This window comes from Manis javanica, chromosome 9 (genome assembly GCF_040802235.1).
Source record: "Manis javanica isolate MJ-LG chromosome 9, MJ_LKY, whole genome shotgun sequence".
Taxonomy (NCBI): Eukaryota; Metazoa; Chordata; class Mammalia; order Pholidota; family Manidae; genus Manis; species Manis javanica.
In genome coordinates this window covers 118687021-118707064 of record NC_133164.1, presented here as the reverse complement: position 1 = coordinate 118707064, position 20044 = coordinate 118687021, and the positions used below count along the sequence as shown (strand labels likewise).

Genomic DNA, 20044 nt, shown 5'->3' with positions numbered 1-20044 from the left:
TGCTCTGCCCATTTGTATCACTTTGGACAAGGTACTTAACCTCTTTATAAACCTACATTTGCCCATCTGAAAAATATGAAAATGTAAACCTTCTAGTTCAGTCAAAAAGTTAAATGAAATATTTTCTTTCTCCTTTAAGCACAGTGCCTGTGACATAGATGATTCATAAATATTCCATATATCTTTAATGCTTTTGGCTAATGTAACATTTTCTATTCTCTCAATATTATTAGAAATAATCCTATTATAGTTCTTCAGCTACATTTTTTTTAAGTTGGAAAACAGAGAAAAATTTAAATTGCACTAATTTTATTTGTTTATCAGCCTGCCAAACTGGCAACGACAACAGTAACCATGCTCAGCGCTGCTTTGGGTACGTGGCCCTTCTTACACCCTGTTAGTCGAGTGCGTGGCATACTCTGTACAGGGACAGTTTGGCAGTGAACACTGACAGCATTAAACCTCTTGTAACATTTCAGCTTAGTGATTTCATTGCCTAGAATTCATACATAGGATATAGTCAGAGTTCAGCCCAGTGCCGCAGTTCAGTGAAATTAGAAATTGCCGATTACCCAGTAGTTGGTTTGGTAAATCTTTATAGTTGTAGAACAATCAGATATTAAAATAATGTTTTGAAGAACTATTAATAGTAACATTAAGGTAAAAAAATGGCTACAGTAGTAGATTTTTTACTTGATCTCAGTTTTGCTAAAACTACAGAATTATAATTCTGTTTATACTTCTGCTCACACACGTAAGAAGAAGAGTAGTGCCAGTGCTGCTAGTGGCTATCTCTGGAGGTGTGTTTATGAGTGGTTTTTAGTTTTCTCATTTTGCTTCTCAGTTTCCTATAATGCTTTCCTTTTGTTCAGATAGATAAAGCACCTATTGAGTTTAGAGCATCTCTTCTAGTGAGTTTAGAGCACACCTACTGATGAGGTAATACAGCTTTTAGTAAATCCAGAACACGATTAACATCAAAAACCTTTATAGGATACAATATACAGCTCAATTGGAGAGTAAATCTACTTTTTACAAATTTCATTTTCTAGAGTCCAGATCCACTCTTAGACCTGCTGGTTCTGGCAGAGTCGCAGGCACGAGAGGAACCAGACGGCGTCCGGGCTGCTGTCAGGCAACAGCTCCAGAAAGAGCTGGTGGCGCTTTTCAATACCTTGCTGCTCAGTGTCACGGCAGCTCCTGACAGGTACCGTCCGCAGCGCTGGGGCTGTTTATGGAGAACCTAGTTTTCTTTTGATTTTCAGAGATTCTTTTTCACTTGTTATGAGAGGAAGAAAGAGTTTAGTAATAATCAGTTGCGGTGGTCTGTTTGTTTCATCTCAGTTAACTCTCTGGTATAGTCTGATTGTAATTTCTCTCCATCTCTCAGACACAAACACACACATACACAGTACTTAGTTGTCTGTAGGTTTTAATTCTTGGCCCTCTCTTAATTCTCTATGCATGTACAGAGCAGTCATACCCACTTCTATGACCTAATGACTATTTTAACTTGGGTAATTCTGTACTACTGGCTTCTTTTGAAAAAACTTTTTAGGTAAATGAAATTCACTATTTTAACCACTCTAAAGTGCACAATTGGGTGGTTTTTCATTCATTCATTCAACTATCCCTGTTTAGTGTCAGAATGTTTATATTACCCCAAAGGAAACTTTGTGCCCATTAAGTAGTCCCTCCCCATTCACCCCTCACCTAACTGGCAACCACTGATTTTTCTGTTAGTATGAATTTACATATTTTGGACATTTCATATAAATGAGATCAAACAAAAGGTGATCTTTTGTGTCTGACTTCTTTTATTAATGTCCTGATTTCGGGTCCATTCATGTTGTAGCATGTATCAGTGTGTATTTCTTTCTGTGACTGAAGAATGCTCCATGTATGGAGAGACCACATTTTGTTTATCCATTCATCTCTTGGAGGACAGTTGAGTTGGTGCTACCCTTGACTATTGTGAATAATGCTACTGTGAACACTTTCATACAAGTTTTGTGTGAATGTACATTTTCAGCTCTGAAGTATATATCCAAGACTGGAATTGTTTGTTCATGTGATGACTCTGTTTAGCTTTTTGAGGAAGTGCCAGACTGTTTTCCACAACAGTTACACCATTTTACATTCCCAGCAGCAAACTACAAGTGTTGTGATCACTCTATATCCTCACTAGCATTTAACATTATGGCCGTCCTAGTGGAGTGAACTGGTATCATTTCGGTTTGGATTTACGTTTCCCTAATTAAAAATTACACTGAGCATCTTTTCATGTACGTGTTGGCTATTTGTATATCTTCTTCAGAAAAATTCAAGTCCTTTGCCTATTTTTGAATTGGGTCGTTTGTTTTTTGTTGTTGAGTTGTCTATATATTCTGGACATTAATCTCTTATCCGCTATATGATTTACAAAATTTTCTCCCATTCTGTGGGTTGTATTTTCACTCTCTTGATAGTGTTTTTTGATGTACTGAAATTTTGGTGAGATATTCCTGTGCTTAGATTCCCAAAGCTCTCCTGGAGCAAAGACCTGATTCTGTGCACATGACAATTGAAACACACTAAAATGTCAGAATACCTCTAATTCATCTGATTAGCTGATTAGATCCAAAAGATCAGCTCCTAATCCAAGTCTCTGACCTAAGGACATGCTGTTTCTCTGAGAAATTATGTACTTGGCTCAATAGCTCTTTTACAGAAGTGTTTGATACATAACCATAAATGAAGAGAATTATGAAGACCATAATTAGGAGAAAAAAGTCATTAGGAACAGATCCACAGATGTCAAATGAGGCAAGAATTTAAAGCTATATTGTAAATAATATTATTTTAAGTAATAAACATAATAGATATTAGGTGAAAAGATGGACAGAATTAATAAAAATATGAAGAATACCAATAGCAGAGAAATAGACTACAAAAAATAACTAAATACAAATTCTACAACTGAGAAATATAATTGCTAAGGTAAGTAATTCATTTAATGCACTTAACAGCACACTGTTAAGTGTGAGGGAGGATTAGTGAAATCAGAATACAAGTCAACAGAACTCTCCCTGGACAGGCGCACCTGGGAGCCTTCTGAGGCACTGAGAATGTTTTATATTTTGTTATGGTTGGTGGTTGCATCACCATATACATACGTAAACCATCTTGTAGTGTGCCCATAAGATTTGTGATTTTTACTGCATGCATTTACTGCATGAAGACACACACAAAGTGAATCCAAGGATAGTAGAGTTTGTGCAGCTGGACAATGTGTGTAAGACTCTCCTGGGGTTTTGTTAAAAAACATCAGTAGCACACGAATCTACATATTAACTAAGTGACACAGGTGGCCCTTGCATAGACTTGGGAAGAAATGGAGTGGACTGTTCTTTAGGTGAATTTTGATAGTAAGGAAGGCACTGTGTGAAAGTGTGTGTCAGTCAAGAGCAGATTAGATTTGTATTTGTTTTAGGATGGAAGATACTTTTGCATGCTTATGGGTTGTTGGACATGTGCCCTTTTAAGGGAAAATTAGAGTGAGAAGAGGAGAAAGGTGGAGGGGAGAAGAGAGGAGGAGAGAGTTAGGTAAGAAGAGACAGTGAGAATGCGGGTAGGAGTGGAGACATACTGAGGAGAGAGAATGGATGGAGCAGTGGATTAGAGAAGGAGCGTGGGAGAAAGATACAAGGGATGAGAAAGGTAGGTGTGTAGGATGCGAGAAGGGCACTGAGGGAGTTGACTTCGGTTCATTTCATTTTTTTCTATGAAATGAGAGGCAAGGCTGTTTGCCAAGAGGACAGCCTGCGTGCAGCCTGCGGGGGAGAGCCTGGCTGCAGATGTGGAGTTCAACTGGGCTTGGCAGTTGCCCTCCATGGTGGCACCATTCCCTTCAGTGGTGGTTTTTCTTCTGATGTGATTAAGGGAAGAAGAAATGAGAAAATGAAAATAACTCGTATCTTAATTTAAAAAACAGTAAGAACATTTGTAATGGTCTTGATTAGATTATTTTGTTGCTGACCTATGGAAAAACAAATTTATAAAAATAACTCTTGGGCTTTGGTGTAAGTTCTGTGTATTTCTAAAACTTTAAAAGCAGCTGGATGACAGGTACATAAAACTTAACAATCTTTAAAAGTCGTGTATCTACATTTCATAGTTGTGATGGAATAGGTAATAATAAAAGTAGTCAGTTTGGAGTCTAAAGATCTGTAAAACTGAAGAAATTTAAGATTTTATTCGCTGGTTTGTTACACAATGATATTTCTTTGAGGAATCACATCTTTGGATTCATGTGTAGCTACTTAATTTCAGGGGCTTTGTTTCCTAATAGAACATGTTCTCTTAATTTTTCTTACTCTGATTTTGCTTCAGTTGTGTTTCAAACTCATTAAAACCATTGTTTTTGTTTTATTTTAGCTTTCTGGGGAAAATACATTTTAACCAAGAGAAATTCAATTTTTTAATGATACCAAATGATTGAAAGTATAGTTTTAATATATGCCAATGAAAGACATTTAAAGTATGAATTTTCCGTCCCTACTGTGAATTTCGTTATTGGGTAACAATACCAATGTCCATTTATGTATTTTTCAATGTAATAGTTGCTGGTATTTTACATCATATCCCTAAATTGTATTTTAACTATGTTTTCCTTGAAAAGTCTTTGTTTTGAATGAGAACTTTCTGCCATTGCTCCTAGTTGGTATTGTTCTGGTACAGTAAGTTTTTAGCAACTGTCTACCACCAATAAGAGCTCCTTAAGCACAGTGCACTTGTTCCACGGTTAATTTTTTTCTCCTTTACATATACAGGAAATGCTTGGAACTTCTTCATGTTTTCCAAACACAGTTGGCTCTGAAACTGCTCCAGTGTCTGAGGGTCACAGATGCTCCTCATTTCTATGGCCTGCCTTCTCTCGAGAGGACCTTGCGAGGGATGGCTCACCTCACAGCACTTCCAGGCTGGAGCTCACATTCTCCTCTCACAAAACCACTTGAAGTTTGTATGAAGTACTTGTCCGGTCTCCTTGAAGTAAGTAAAAATAACCAGTGACCATAACAGCAATAATGACAACTCCCAAAGGATAGCTTGCTTCCCGTGTGCTAGCCAGCCACAGTGATAAGTGTGTTTTTTTATATATATGTATGTTACTTTATTTAATGTACATTATTATTTAGTATTTGTATCACTCATCATAATGGCCAAATGTTTTAACGATTTTTATTAACAAATATTGGAGTAAGATCACTTTTATGAATATACCCATTTTCAAGAAAAATAAACCGAGGCTTACATTTAAGTCCCTTCATTAGGGTGATTTATTTACTTATATTATGTAAACTTTTTTATTTGTGAAATGCAACACATATGCAGAAAATGCACAAAACATAAATCCTAGCTGAGTCATCTCATGGTGCGCACCCATGTAACCGCCCCTCCAATGGGATGCGGCCAGCCCCCTGGGAGCACTGGTCATACCCCCTCCCAATCTCTCAAAACTCCATTTCATTGCAGTTGTTATTATGATCTTTATGGTAATTACTCCTTTACATTTCTTGGTAGTTTTACTACTTCATTATGTATCCATATATACAATAATACCTCATTTTTTTTATTTTGGAAAATGGAATCACATGTCAGGCTGCTTTCTTTCATCATGCTTGTGAGAATTACTCATTTTGCTGCCTGTAGGTGAACTTAGTTTAATTTTATTGTAATGTATTCTTTCTCTACATTAAAATGTAGAGGATACTTAAAATGTTGAAGGACATTTGGTTGTTCTTTTAGTTCCATTTTAGAGCAATTTTGGATCCTGCTGCTATGCGTATTTTTGTGTCTCAGGAAAATGAATTTTTGAAGTTTAATTTTCTAACTATTGTTGATAGAAGGAAATACTCAGTTTTCATATATTAGCCATATACCTGGTGATCCTTGGTTCCAGACTCAAAGGAAAGGCCTTTACTTTTTCACCTTCCAGCATGCTGTTTATGGTAGTTTTTCAATTAGTTAAAGAAAACTAAGATTAAGGACATTTTTTTTCTGGTCCTACTTTGCTAAGGACTTTTTAAAAAATCATAGATGTATTTTGCTTTTTTTTTTTGTATCTTTTAAGATAATCATGGTTTTTCTCCTATGTTTCATTATGGTGGTGAATTACATTGATTGATTTTAAGCTGTTGACCTTTCATTTCTGGAAGAATTTCAACTAGATTGTGATGTATTATTCCTTTTATATATTAACAGGCTTAATGTTTTTAGAATTACTGTATTTGTCTTCTTTCTCATAAAACTTTTGTCAGTCTTAATGTCAAAATCAGTCCATCTTTATGTGTATAAAATTTTCTTTTTCTTCATATAACTTTCTTTCATCCTTTGAAGTGTTGATTTGAATTGCTGTTACTTCTTCCATAAATGTTTAGTAGAATTTAATGATGAAACAATCTGTACCTGGGATTTCCTTTTGGGAATATTGAAAATGAGTGATCTTTTAAATCTAGAATTATTTAGATTTTTTATTTTTGTGTGTGTCAGTCTCAGTAAATTAGGGTTTTCTAGAATTCTTCTAAATTTTTTAATTCACTTCTCTAAAGTTATTCATTACATCATCTCATTTTTAAAATATCTGTCAGATCTGCAGTGAGGTCCCATTTCATCGCAGGTGCCAGCTTACGCTTTCTCTCTCCTGATTGTCTCGATCTAATGGTTTGTGTGTCTCCTTAGTGTTGATCCTCTCTTTCATATTTTTTCCCTTTTATTAATTTCTGCTTATAATTATTATTGCCTTCCCCTTACAGCTTAGTTTATGACTCTCTTTCTAATGTTTCTAGATGGAGTCTTAACATCACTGATTTAAAAATTTTTTAGCTTTTCTCAGATGTTCATTTTTAACTAGTATCTTCCTACGCATTGCCTGAACTTCATTCCACACATTCTGATACACCCTGTTTTGTGTCATTTGGTTTAACCCATTTTCAGTATGATGTAATAAATACACCAGTGATGGGATTGTACGTAGTAGTGTAAGAGATGAGCTTTGCCGCAGCACGCTGCCAGCTGTGATGTATGCATGTCGTGCACAGAAGCCAGGGTGAATTGCAGCTGTTTAGCCCTGCAGCACGTCCTCTGATCCTTGTGGCACATGAGAATACGAGAGGCGTATGAGGAGCTGCTCTGAGGCTGTTTCTCATCTGCTTTGCTCTCTTTATGGAAGTCCATCACCAGCTTGTTTCTGGTGCCTGGTGCTTTCTGCATCACTTGCCTTCTGGGGATATAGGGCTGCTGGTTCTAAACGGCTTAGGTGCAGCAGGGTCTGAGCTCCTCAGCAGCTGTGCCCTGCATAAGATTGCTTTCTCTGGCTCCTGGGTTTTACTGTTCTCCTGCACACGGGACACGCGGAGCTGGCACCTTTGGCTGCTCTTGCGTTTGCTGTTTATGTAGGTAATAAATTGCCTTAATCTAAAAATGACTCATTGTTTACTTACTGACCAAATGTGTTAGCATGGCTTGTTTTAAAAGGCTCAGTGAGAAGAAACAAGACAACAGCAGACTCACAGACTCCAAGAAGGGAGTGATATATGTGATATAAATGATGTACATGATGTGTGTTTAACTTCTGTACTTAACATTAAATCATGCTTTAGGTGATATTTCTATATTCAGCTATAAATCTTGTTTCAGATGATGTTAGCTAGGATTTTTTTCCCCAAAAGTACATCTTTTGTTTTTAAAAAGATTTCAAAATTCTGTATACTCTTAGCTATTTAGTACTATGAAATTTAACATGAATATTAGGCCATTTTAATACAATAAACCCTTTTCTCTTGAATAATTATAAGTACTGAAAAAGTGCAAACCTTCAGTATATTAGCTAGCTATTCCATGTTTCAAAGTGACCATGATCAGAAATATATGAATTTTTGGGATGAATATATTAGGTAAAGATTTACTATAATGTTTTTTAAAAATAAAGCTCCTCTAATGCCTTAAAATATAATTCAATATACAAGTACTTAATTTGTAGCATTATGTGTAATGTAATTTATAAATGCTCCATTTATAAACTTTTTGGAACTCATGTCTTTTCAAGTGACTTTTCTCTGTTTTATATCAGAGTATGTGAGGATCTGCTACAGTGGTTATTGAAAAAGTTAAGTGTTACATATTTTGTTTATATTTAGAAATTACCAAAAGTACTTCTGTTTTAAAAGTTAAGAGGAGACACTTCCGATCACACCTGTGTTTCAAACACCAGAAATTAAAATGAGCTTTCTTGGTACTAGAGAACAATAGAGCTAAGTTCTAGGTAAGAAGTTGAGACAAAAGGCAATAATGTCATCCTAAATTCAGTTGTCTTGGGATAATAAAAATCAGCACAGTTTATCAGCTAAGGAATAGATAAAAAGTACAACCCCTGGTTTATAATGTTCTACAGTTTGAAAAACTTGATAAACAAATCTTGATTTGGTATGAACAGAGGAGTACACTTCATGCTTCATAAAACATCTTGGTAAGAGTATCTTTACGTCTTTACGTTAAATAACAGGAGAATAATACAAAGAAAGCTGTCACTTTTGTTAGAAATTGTGGAGGGGTCCCATTTAATTTTACATGGGACCTTCTGCTTAGTTAATAATTAAACAGCTTTCTTTACTTACTGCTGAGTTTATCTTTTAAACGATCAAGTAAGGCTTTGTGAATAGGCATCAAAATAAAATAATTGTTGGCCAAAATGATTTGCTTAATACTTTCTCACTAAAGCTGATTCCTTTTTGGAAGGAAGCCATATTTCTAATACAGAAATTTTGTTTCTGCACAGTGGAATTTGAGCAGGAGTACTTGCTTCTTGTGGTTGAGAAATGCAACTTTTAAACTAAGCATGAATCTTTATGATAGGTGAATAAATTATGGTAATTAAATCCTTAAAACTAGATATGTGAAGTATAATTCCAGGGATCTGACAAAAAGATCAAGTTGAAAGGAGATAATACCAGTGTTTTTGGCTTGTTGCTTATAATCTAGAAATAAAACCAGCACAATATAGCTATCTCCAGTGACCTAAGGTAGGTAATAAGGACTTGATATTTAGGTATCATATTTATAAGATAGTCCCTTGAAGTTTTTAATTTGTAATCATGAAAAATTTCAAACATATACACATGTAGAGGGAATACTAGAACAGAACACATGTAGCTGTTATGCACAGTTGTTAATCCCTGGACAGTCTTGTTTCATTTCTCAGACATAATACACAATTAATGTAGTTTATGCAAATTCTAATTTAGCTCAAAGTCCCCAGGTTATCTACAAATAAATTGCTTTTGTTAAGTAGGCTGTGCCTAACGTGATTTATTATTAATGTTATTTAAAAAATGTATTTTGTTTTGCTGCATGATCTGAAAAAAATCCAAACTAAAGAAATAGTCTTTACCAAAATGGCTTACATGAAAGGATTCAGTGATGAATAAAAGCATCAGAGTCTTTGGGTGGATGAACTAAAAATTTTCTGTTGTATTAGTCAGATAACAAGGAGTTTTGATTGTTTTGACTTTAATAGATTATTCCTTCATACTATATTGGCACCTAAATATAGTTAGCATTCTTCATTAAAATTTTGTGAATTATAAGTGATGTTTTACCATTTTGAGTATTTTTTTTATATAAGAGTTGAAAGTTATTAGGGTTCTTTTTATTCAGTCAACAAATATTTATTGAACCCCTATTTGGGGGGCAATATATGACTTATGCAGAAATGTTTCAAAGGGCTTTGCTATGTAGAAGTACTTGTCCTCAAACTGCTGTCATCTAACTCCCTAATGTCACAGCGTCCATTCTGATTCAGCTTCTCAGTTAAGGGCATATTCCTTCAGAAAAGAAACAGTTTTTTGTTATTATAAATGGCAATTTATCAAATCCCTCAGATATGTGGGAGAGAAGAAGTTGAGAGCCAGCAATTTAAATAATAAACATACTTCAATGTAGAATATTGATATTCCAACAATCAATGTGGAATAGAAATAAAAGTTCATTCAGAGGTGGGGGAAATGTCCATTTAAGCTTAAACCCTAATTCTAGAAGATCTAGCTTAACTGTGGTAAGTCCATGAGAGTTTTATATAGCTAGCAATTAAGAAGTATACTTTTTAATAAGATTTTGTAAACTCTTTTACTTAAAGGATACTGTAACATTTGAGAAATATTATGAGCATATACTAAATCACAAATATTTCTTGGAGGGTCCTACACTTTGTACAAGTTCGAAAGGGAAAAATTTTAAACTAAGAATGTTTAATTGTGGTAAAATACATATAACATAAAATCTACCATCTTACCCATCTTTAAATATATAAACTAAGAATATTATATACATTTCATGTGGTTAGGACTCAATCAGACAAGTCAGTAGAAAGTTGTATTTTTATCCTTATATACCACCCAGAGTAAAGCCACCATGAAATTGTTTACCTTTGTTTTTCAGGTCATTGTTTCTTTTTATGTGGAGCGTGGAGGAAATGCTATGTCCTTCATGGGAAAAGGCGTCACAAAGAGCACAATTCTTTGCTTGCTTCACTTATCTCATGAGATGACGGCCCAGGCCCCGAGCTCGGTGAGACCCTTAAAAGCTGCTTGTCTGACAGTTGCTGGAAGAGGAATGTGCTGTGGCTAACACGTTTCAAGCCTACGTGAAAATGTGTTTTTTGACTTTTCTTGGGAGACAAAAACAATTTTTGACTAACATGTTTCTTAGAAGTATGTATTACACATATCAGAATTTTATTTGAAATTTATGTGAATTAAAATCTGCCTGCACTAGAGAATTACATTTTGCCCAGATTATAGGGCAAATAGCTGTTGTGAAGAAAAATTGTTATATATAACTTTTTAAGGAGAACCTGAGATTTTTGTTTGCCCTGTTTCGGCTAAATAATGAATTAAAACTGAGTCTTATGTACAATTTAACTTTGTTTTGATTTTTTTTTAAATTCAGAGTTATATTATACTCTCCTTATTTAATTATTATAAACTTAGCCAATGTCCTAATGTGTCTCCATTCCCTTACTTTTTTCATTCTAGGAGTGGGTTTCACTTTGGTTCTTGCCTTTGGGTAGCCACAGTGAAGAACATGCTCCCACTCAACAAGGACTGACTTGGTTGATTCCGTTATGGGTCGATCGAGACCCAGAGGTCAGTGTGAAGGAAAATTGAGTCTGTGATGTATAGATTAGAAAACAGATGGAACAAAATATATATGCATATATGTATTCATATTTTCCAAAATGAGATTATTTTAGTGACATACCTTAAGCTATGTAACCCTCTGTCTTAGTGTGGGCTACCATAGCAAGGTAATATACACTGGGTGACTTGAACAATAGAAATTTATTTTCTCACAGTTCTGGAGGCTGGAAATCTGGTATCAGCATGTCAGCATCCAGACTGCTTTCAGACAGCCTCCTTCTCACTGTATGCTGATGTGACCTTTCCTTCCTCTTGTTAAGACCACCAATCTTATCTGATTAAGGCCCCATCCTTAGGACCGCATTTAACATTAATTACCTCTTAAAGTCCTATCCTTGAATACAGACACTTTGGGGTTTAGGGCTTCAACACAGGCCTTCTGGGTGACACAATTCATGACACTCCTTTAGTTAAACTCTTAAAACAAGAGTAGGATCTATTACTTTTAGGAAGAACAGTGAAAAATTATTGGAGAAGCTCAGCCATTTTCAAACAGTTTAGGATAACAGCTGAGTGACATTTGAGTGTCACTTAATATAATAGTACCATTATAGTGCAAAATTTTACATTATTAGTGAATTTTCTAGTTTAACCATTTGTCCACTATTTTTTTAACCACTTACTGATGTATGATTGACATACAAAAAGCTGTACATGTTTTAATATATACAACTTCATGAGTTTGGATGTAAGTGTACATAGACCCCTGAAAACATTACCATAGTCAATGCCATAAACATATCCTTCACCTACAAAAGTTTTCTCCTGTCCTCTTTACTACTTATTTGTTTGTGATTAGAACACTTCTCATAAGATCTACCCTTTTAGCATATTTTAAGTATATAATACAGTACTATTAACTATTGGCACTATGCATTAATTGCAAGCAAGAAATTATTATATCCTCTTTATACTAAAAGCTTTGATTTGTAGAAACATTATTTGATCTGAATTTAGAGGTTATGTTCTTTAGACACATTGAACTTGGACTTGTTGCTTCATCATGTTACGACAACATTTTTTATTGTTAATCTGTAGTTATCAGTGGCACTCTTAATTTGTAACCAGAATTTAGAAATTCACCCAAATGTGTGGCTGGAGCAGCAGTGGTACAGTGGCAAACATACACTGCACCAATCTTATCTGAAACATTTTTCTTTTAAAATAATTCTGGGGCAAATACTACATGCCTTATAAAAAGATATAATTTAGTTACTTCTCTTTGAAAAGTAGTTTCAAAACAAATTAGAACTATTTATTTGGAAGAAACACTAAAAAAAGTTAAGGAAGGTAGACCAAAATACTAGGTAACCTTTTCACAAATGAAGAACAAACAGGAATCATGTTCATAAAAGATACGTAAGAAACACCCTGTGCTTTCCCTAGAAAATGACTTGTGAACTATAATTTTTACTATTTACACCAGGTTTTGACTTTTTGGCTTTTATTTAACTTTCATTTTCCATATTAATTGCTTTTTTGAGTTGTGCAATAGGTTTTTACCATTCATCAACTTACAGGACACTGTTTTCTGTAAGGGCTTTTATGATTTAGTATTATTTAAGATAGTGTTATAACAGTATATTTTATGTATCAGAAAATGTATTTTTTGTATTTCAGAAGAATTCATGTTAGGAAATTAGATTCTTTGATTTGACAACTTTTCTGTAATTTGAACAGGTGAGGTTCACGTCTTTGGGATTGGGATCAGCACTGACCACCACTGACATGGGCTGCGTGGCCTTGGCAAACAGCTGTCAGAACATCTCTGGTGGGCTCTGGGGGACTGTGCTCAGCCTCCTCCTGGACGGCTCAGAGTGCTGTATGGTGCGCCGCGAGGTGAGCCGGCTGTCTAGCTTCCCCTCCCTCCGCTCAGAATCTGTGTGGTGGTTCCTGTAAACGCTACGCGACCTCCTGCTCCGCGTGGCGGACCGACTACTCATCACTTTCTCCTCTGCCTGCAGGAAACCCAAGTGAAGTGGTAGAGAACAAGAAAGGAGATAATTTGCAGTGAAAATTGGAGCATTTATGGGTCTCTAATGTTTATAGAGCTTTAGAGGCTGTCAAATACTTTGTAGTATTTATCATACAACATACAAGAGGAAAAGTAAATCCTGTTTTAATTCTGTCCAAATAGTTTGTGGTTTCCTTCACTGCTGCTTTTATCGAAGTGGTGATCGGGGCACATATTTTTAAAACAGTAGTCTAATCATGATTGGAGCCTTATAAAGGAAACAGCGGCTGCTGGGCGCACCATTAAGCAGGTTCCCAGTTCCAAAATCCAAAGCTGTAGCTTTCTTGTGACTTGTCTTTTAATAGTAGTGCTTGAACTTATAGCTTCCTTTTGATTTACCAACTTTAAAGATTATTGACTTCCAGTAAAGACAGTTGAAAATTCCACTCTTCTCATCTCCTCTGTTACCCCTTTTCTCCCATGATGTTACAGTATTTGAGCAAACATAATCAGTGTTTATTAGTATGATTAATTTGACCATCTTCAGGACCTTGGAGGTTAAATTGGACATTTGTAGTTTGTATTTCAAATTAGCATTTTTTATTGAGAGGAATTTGTATGAGTGAGGGAGAAAGGTTGAGTGGGGACATGTGTGTGTGTGTGCATTTGAGAGTATGTGTGTAATCTGTGAGGAGATGATAGGAACATGAAAGTGTATTTCTTGAATGCTACCAGAACAGTTTACATCTTACAGGTCATTTTCTTGAAATAAGAAATTCTGAAATAGGAAAAAAATTTTTTCCTGATGAAATAATTTCATCCACTGTTAAATCATCAGCTAGCAAGAAATACAGTTTGGCAGTTCTCATGATGACCTCTGAGCACTGACCAGCGATGTGTTTTTTTGTTGGATTCCTGTACATTGGTTATTCCAGAGGTGACAGCAAGATGGCAGTGTTGATTGTTTTTTTTTTTTTAATTTCAGGCTGCATTTATTCTTCAGAATCTCCTTGTAATTCCAATGCCTTCAGTAATTGTTAAGGATTATACATGGCAGGTGGGTGACTTTAAACAATTATCAAGCCAGTAGACATTTGAGATTGATGATAAAGTTTCAGCATATATATATATTTTATTATACAAGGCAACAAGATCTCTTAAAAGAGAATGTGGAAATTGTCTTAAACTTGATCAGTTTTACAAATTCATTTTCATAGTGTTAGCAGTAGATTTAGAAAGAACAAAAGTAGTAGCATGGTGTTTACTATGTGCTAGGGTTTCTTGTAGGAGGTTAATGAAGAGGAACTTGGGTAACTGAGTCGTAAGCCATTATTATCCTCAGTTTGTAGATTACAGAGGGTTTTTGAATAGTTTGTCCTCAATCACACCTTTGCTTACAGTCCAGGCAGTCTATTCTATCCACTCACTGTACTGCCTAATCTATGATAAACAAATCTATAGGTGAATATACATTGATGTTAACATCCTTTTTCTTTTTCTGGGTTGAGACTGTGTAAATACCTATTTCTTGTCAATATTCTTTCACTAGTTTCAACTTTCATTTGTGGTTTTGTCTGAAGCAGTTATTACAGAATGGTTGTCAAATGATCTTCTAATTCCATCTACATTTATTACTATTATTCCATCTACATTATTGCAACTTACTCTAAGGAATTGCTTTCCTGGTGACTTACTTGTTTAACTATGTATTTATACCAGTATAGACTCAAGGGTTATGTTTATTTCATGGGTTATAATCTGTTTCTATCATTATTAATTTAGATACTGAAATCATTCTGGATTTGGCTAGGAGGAGCCCGCTTTTTTCATCTCTGGTGTCTTTTAGCGTGTTTTCCTCAATCTCTGAGCACTTGCGTACTTTCTGGTATAGTAAGATGTTCCAGAATTTCTCCGTTCCTGCCTAGAATTAGACATTTGCTCACAGAGCCCTTTTTAATGGAGATGGTATTTAGAAATGAGTTCTGGGTTCAAGATATGCTCATGGTTGCCGGGAGGGGTGTCATTTTTCATGCACTCTCAGTAGATATGGGTAGAAGCAGCATATGAATCTGTGTGTGTTTTAGATCGGTGGTTGACTTATTTATATTTACAGCATGTATCATTTTCATATTTAATGTTTTAATTTTCATACCTATTTTCATCTTCTAATGTGTTCATCATGAATCATCATGAATATTGATTTCACAAGGCAGTAAGTATTTGGTGTCAGAGAAGCAATATCATTTTAACTATATTTATAATTTATCCATAGTTAAGGATTTCTGATGTAATTAAGGTCATTTTTTCCAATTTCTGGATTGCCTTATAGCATTAAAAAACTCTGTTATATATCAAAATAATTTCTAATAATCTCTATTTTTCTTAAATGTAATTTTTATTTTCCTTCTAGTTCCCTTTGAATCATACCTGATGTGTTCATTAGCACTGTGACACTAGGAATAAACTATTAAAATTAGCATTTTAGCCTATTGAATCCTTGATAATTATATTTTCCAATGAATCAGAGTGTTCTATGACATAATCTCCTCTTTTCTTTGTAAATGTATTTGTAATCACGGCACCTTGACAAAGAGTTTTCTTTCTTTGCATACTGTCCTCAGCACTCCCTAGCAATTTTGCAGGTGATCTGGCAGCCCCAGCACTCACCTGAGGGCAAGGCTAGTAAGGATATAGACATCTCGAGGCAGAGCAATGAAACCACGCTGACTCCCCCACTGCGCCAAACACAGCCCCGTCACTGACCCACAGATCTGCGGAGCGGAGCCTGGTGTATGCATGAAAGGCCTCATTGTTCTGGCCCCTGTACCATTAGTCAGCTGTGGAAAGCCTGAGTCACACCATCTTTTGTGCACATGCTGGTCTTGGCTTCTCTGCCGTGAGTAAAGAAGGCTCTGTTGATGACAGTGCCATTGCCACTGGACGCTTTGTCATGTGGAGAATGGGCATTCAGGCTTAATGCTTAGTTAAAATAAATCAAATAAAAACTAAATAATGGTTGTGCAATATGTGCACATCCCAAATCATTTGGTTTTCTTTGAGAAGTTAAAAATATTTTGAGTGAATGGTTTGAATTTTTAGAAGAAGTTAATCTTTTCAAATAATAAATACATGTGGTTAAAAAAACTAATAAAGCTTATCATGAAATTCAGTACCCCTCTCTACTCTCAGAGACAGCTTTACGTCCTACTGATTTTAATTCTTCAGGCAGTTACCTTCGTATCTAAATAGTTGGTAATAATTTCTTTGTTCCGTTACTGGGTCAGTACATAGGATTTAGTCACCTGAACAGTCTCCTGCCGGTTTCATTCTGTTACTGTCCTCAGTTTCTCCACTGCTCGCCTCTGCTGTTTCCGCACTCACCACCTCTGGATCCTATCTCTTGGTGCTCACTTAGAAGGTACGATGTGCCCAAGATGTTCCTGTCCTTTCATCGGTGTCTCCTCCTCAAGCTCATCTTTGCTGGTGTTATCTTTACTTTGTTAAGGCTGATCATGTTTATATTCTCTTCTGCGGCCTCGATTTATCTGTAAGTTTATTCTTAAAATTGATAACCAGTAATTCACTCAGAGCCACTTTACTGGGCTGTGGTTACACTTCTTACTTCTGCTTCCAGGGCCGTAACTTCTCTGGCACTCAGAGGAAAATCTTCTGGTATTTGTGTATATGTGTAGGTATACGTGTGTGTGTGTGTGTGTGTGTGTGTGTACGTACATGTGTGTAATTTAAAACATATTTTTTAATTTAAATTTTTAAAAAATAATTTATTTTCCCCATTGAGCTTCTATTTATTTTTTTCTTGCATGTGAGTACATATTATATCTCAGGTTTTTCTGAGTCCTTAATCATCCTTTCTCTTTAGTTAGGATCTCCTTTCATTGTTCGCAATAATCCTCAAAATAACTATACTCCTCCCGAAACACAAAACTTCATGAGTTATTGCATATTTGAAAATGTCCTTAAATTGCACTAGATGATGTGAATAGCTAGCAGATACTAGGTTCAAATCGTTCCTCATAAGAGTTTTGCTCCACTGTTTTCTAACATCATGTGCTGTTGATGAGGATACCTGTCTGGTCCTTTTCTTTTACCATCTTCTCTTTATCTGTGATATTTTAGAATTTATGCCTGTGTGTCTTTTTTCATTTCTCTTGCTTGACACTCATCAAACTCCTTAATTTGAAGATGTAGATGTTTTGTTTCTTTTGATTCTGACATGTTTTTTCCACATTTATTTTAAAAATGACTTTTCTTTGTTCTGTTTTCTATCTTCCTACAAATCATGTTCTACCGTAATAAACTTCTTAAATTGATTTTTTTGACTTTTAAATTGATTTTTTTTATATTTCTATCTTCTAGTCTTTGTTTTCTGAGATACCACTTCTTTTGTTCAAATCAGAATTAGTTCTACTTCTTTCATCTTGGTAAGCTGAATAATTTTCACTGTGATATTATAGGCAAAGAAAAAAAAACAGTTTCTAAAACCCTATCAGGTAGATTGAATTTTATATTTATGTATTTTATCATGACTTCTTTTGTTATCTTTATTTTCTAAATTTTTTTCTTTTTATTATTAGAACTAGGGAAAAAACAAACTTTTAAAATACAGATCTTCCTTGACTTATGGTGGGTTACGTCCCAGTAAACTCATCATAAATGGAGAATATTATAAGTTGAATATGCGTTTAATACACATAACCTACCAAACATCATGGCTTAGCTTAGCATATATCAAATGTGTTCAGAATACTTATATTAGCCTACAGTTGGGCACAATATCTAACACAAAGCCTGTTTTATAATAAAGTGTTGTATGTCTCATGTAATTTATTGAATACTGTAGTGAAAGTGGAAAATAGAAAGGTGGTGTGGGTGCAGAATGGTGGCAAGTGGCATGGTCGTTGACCTTTGTGACCGCGAGGCTTCCTGCAGGCCAAGGCTTGCTGGCATGACCTGCGTGGTGCCAGCCTGGGAGGAGGTCCAAGCTCAGGATTTGAAGTATGGCTTCTGTTGAATGTGTACTGCATTTGCACCATCATGACGCTGGAAAGTCCTAAGGGGAAAAACTGTAAGTCAGGGACCATCTGTATAGTAATTTAAGGATAAATATGATCATGTTAGTGACTCTTTATAGTTATGATAATTATACATTATTATAAAATAACTACTACAGTTCTGTATCACATTTATATGTATAATTTCTCACTTACTTGGAAAATAATTATAACTAAAGAAAAAATGGATTCTAGAAGATAATGGGTTTGTAAAACCTTTCCTTCTAGCAGATGGTGTAACCATGAGCCTCAGCAGGCCTTTGCAGAATACACATTTCAGAGTTCTTGAAGAGCTTGTTTTGAGATTTGTACAGTTTACATTCCTTCACCTGTTTTTGTTAAACCTTTGTGAATTTTGGGCTGTGGCTATAAGTCATCCAGGCAACAATTATATAGGCATGATTTTGCAAAAGTAAAGATTCTGAATAATTTCATGTAATCTGTGTAAGAAAATATTTAAAGATTGTTCTGGGCATCATTATGAAATATATCTTGAAAAACAGTGTTTGCACTACTTTGTTTAATGATTTTATGTTATTGATGTTTGTTAGGGAGTTGGAGTTGAGCTAGTAAACTTAGCTGAATTATTTATGACTCCCATCTTGGTTGTTAACTCCTCCCCTGAATTATTAAAATGAGGGCTTTAGTTTGTGATTTAAGCAACTATTGCAAATCTCTTGTGTATATATTATGTTTCATACATTTAAATGTTTTAAGTTGCTTAAAAGAAAGAACATTTGAAGTTGTGAATGTTAGGATTGGCTCTGTGGTTTTGGATAAGTACTTCATCCTAGAAAGCTAAGGTAGTGCATGAAAGGACCACATTACCTCAGGTGTGCCACGGTTGGTTAATAAAAACAGGAGCCACGTGACCCTGTTCCCTTTGTACTCTTATCAGTTTTTCCTGCTCCTTCTAGACCTCAAAATTTAAAGGTTCACAATGACCGTCATATACTAGCTTCTCATTAAATAGTCTCATTTCTTTTTAAATATGTAAATAGCTCTATTAATGAATAAGTTCACAGTGTTAGCTTCATAATGATAAAAGGTATCTAATATTGAACTAAAGTTTAATTATAATGATAATATCCTTAAAAAGAAGGCTTAATGGAAATAATCTCCCTAGTGTAGTTATACTTTTAATTTGTGAATTACTTTATCTTCTTGGATAGTAAGTTTTAACATCCATTGTTTTTTTTGGTGATGAAGAAGTGCGAGAGAAGGGACATAAATACAAATCTCAAGGTTAACGATAAACTTTGTGTTTTGACCATACTTTCCTTTTAGCACTTAGATTTCTACTTTCTGTTTTTTATTTTTCTCTCTTCTGGTCTGTTAAAAAAAACTCTTTATTGTCATTTTCCAAAAAGAGAAATATTTATAAGTCAATCCTAAGGTTATTCGCAAACCTTAAACCAGTCCTGATCGCTTGACCGTGTGTTCCAGGAAGAGCGGTAAGTGGCGGTGAGAAAAGTTTTTCGAAGCAAAATGTGGAGATTAAATTTGTGCAATGGCAGATTGTTCTCCGCGTCCAGGTGGAGTGCGTCCCCACGTGTGGGCCTGCGAGTGCCTAGGTTTCCCCTTGGCGGGGTGCCTTCGGTAGGAAGTAAAGAGGCAAACAGATTTTACCAAGGATGTCGATGAGCCTTTCCATTTTATCTGGAATATTGGAAAATATAGAAAGTATTATGGAACGAAATTATTAGACTATATTGTTTTAGGTATTTTCATACTTACCATTTTATTGTTCTGTATGGGTTGAAAAATACTGCTTTTATTGTACT

At 35.1% G+C, this 20044-nt stretch overlaps 1 protein-coding gene across 3 annotated transcripts in view; it reads left to right on the top strand.

Annotated features, from left to right (window-relative positions):
* Positions 1–20044, top strand: part of RTTN (rotatin) — a 130317-nt gene that overhangs the window by 66503 nt on the left and 43770 nt on the right. For all 3 annotated transcript variants that reach the window (XR_012121272.1, XM_037000755.2, XM_073213206.1), the window contains exons 27-32: positions 1053–1207; positions 4812–5031; positions 10474–10602; positions 11070–11180; positions 12915–13073; positions 14174–14245. Coding sequence is in view for 2 of the 3 variants with exons in the window: in XM_037000755.2 (XP_036856650.2) it covers positions 1053–1207; positions 4812–5031; positions 10474–10602; positions 11070–11180; positions 12915–13073; positions 14174–14245 (846 nt within the window). In the remaining variant the exon portion in view is untranslated. The remainder of the gene's footprint in view (positions 1–1052; positions 1208–4811; positions 5032–10473; positions 10603–11069; positions 11181–12914; positions 13074–14173; positions 14246–20044) is intronic.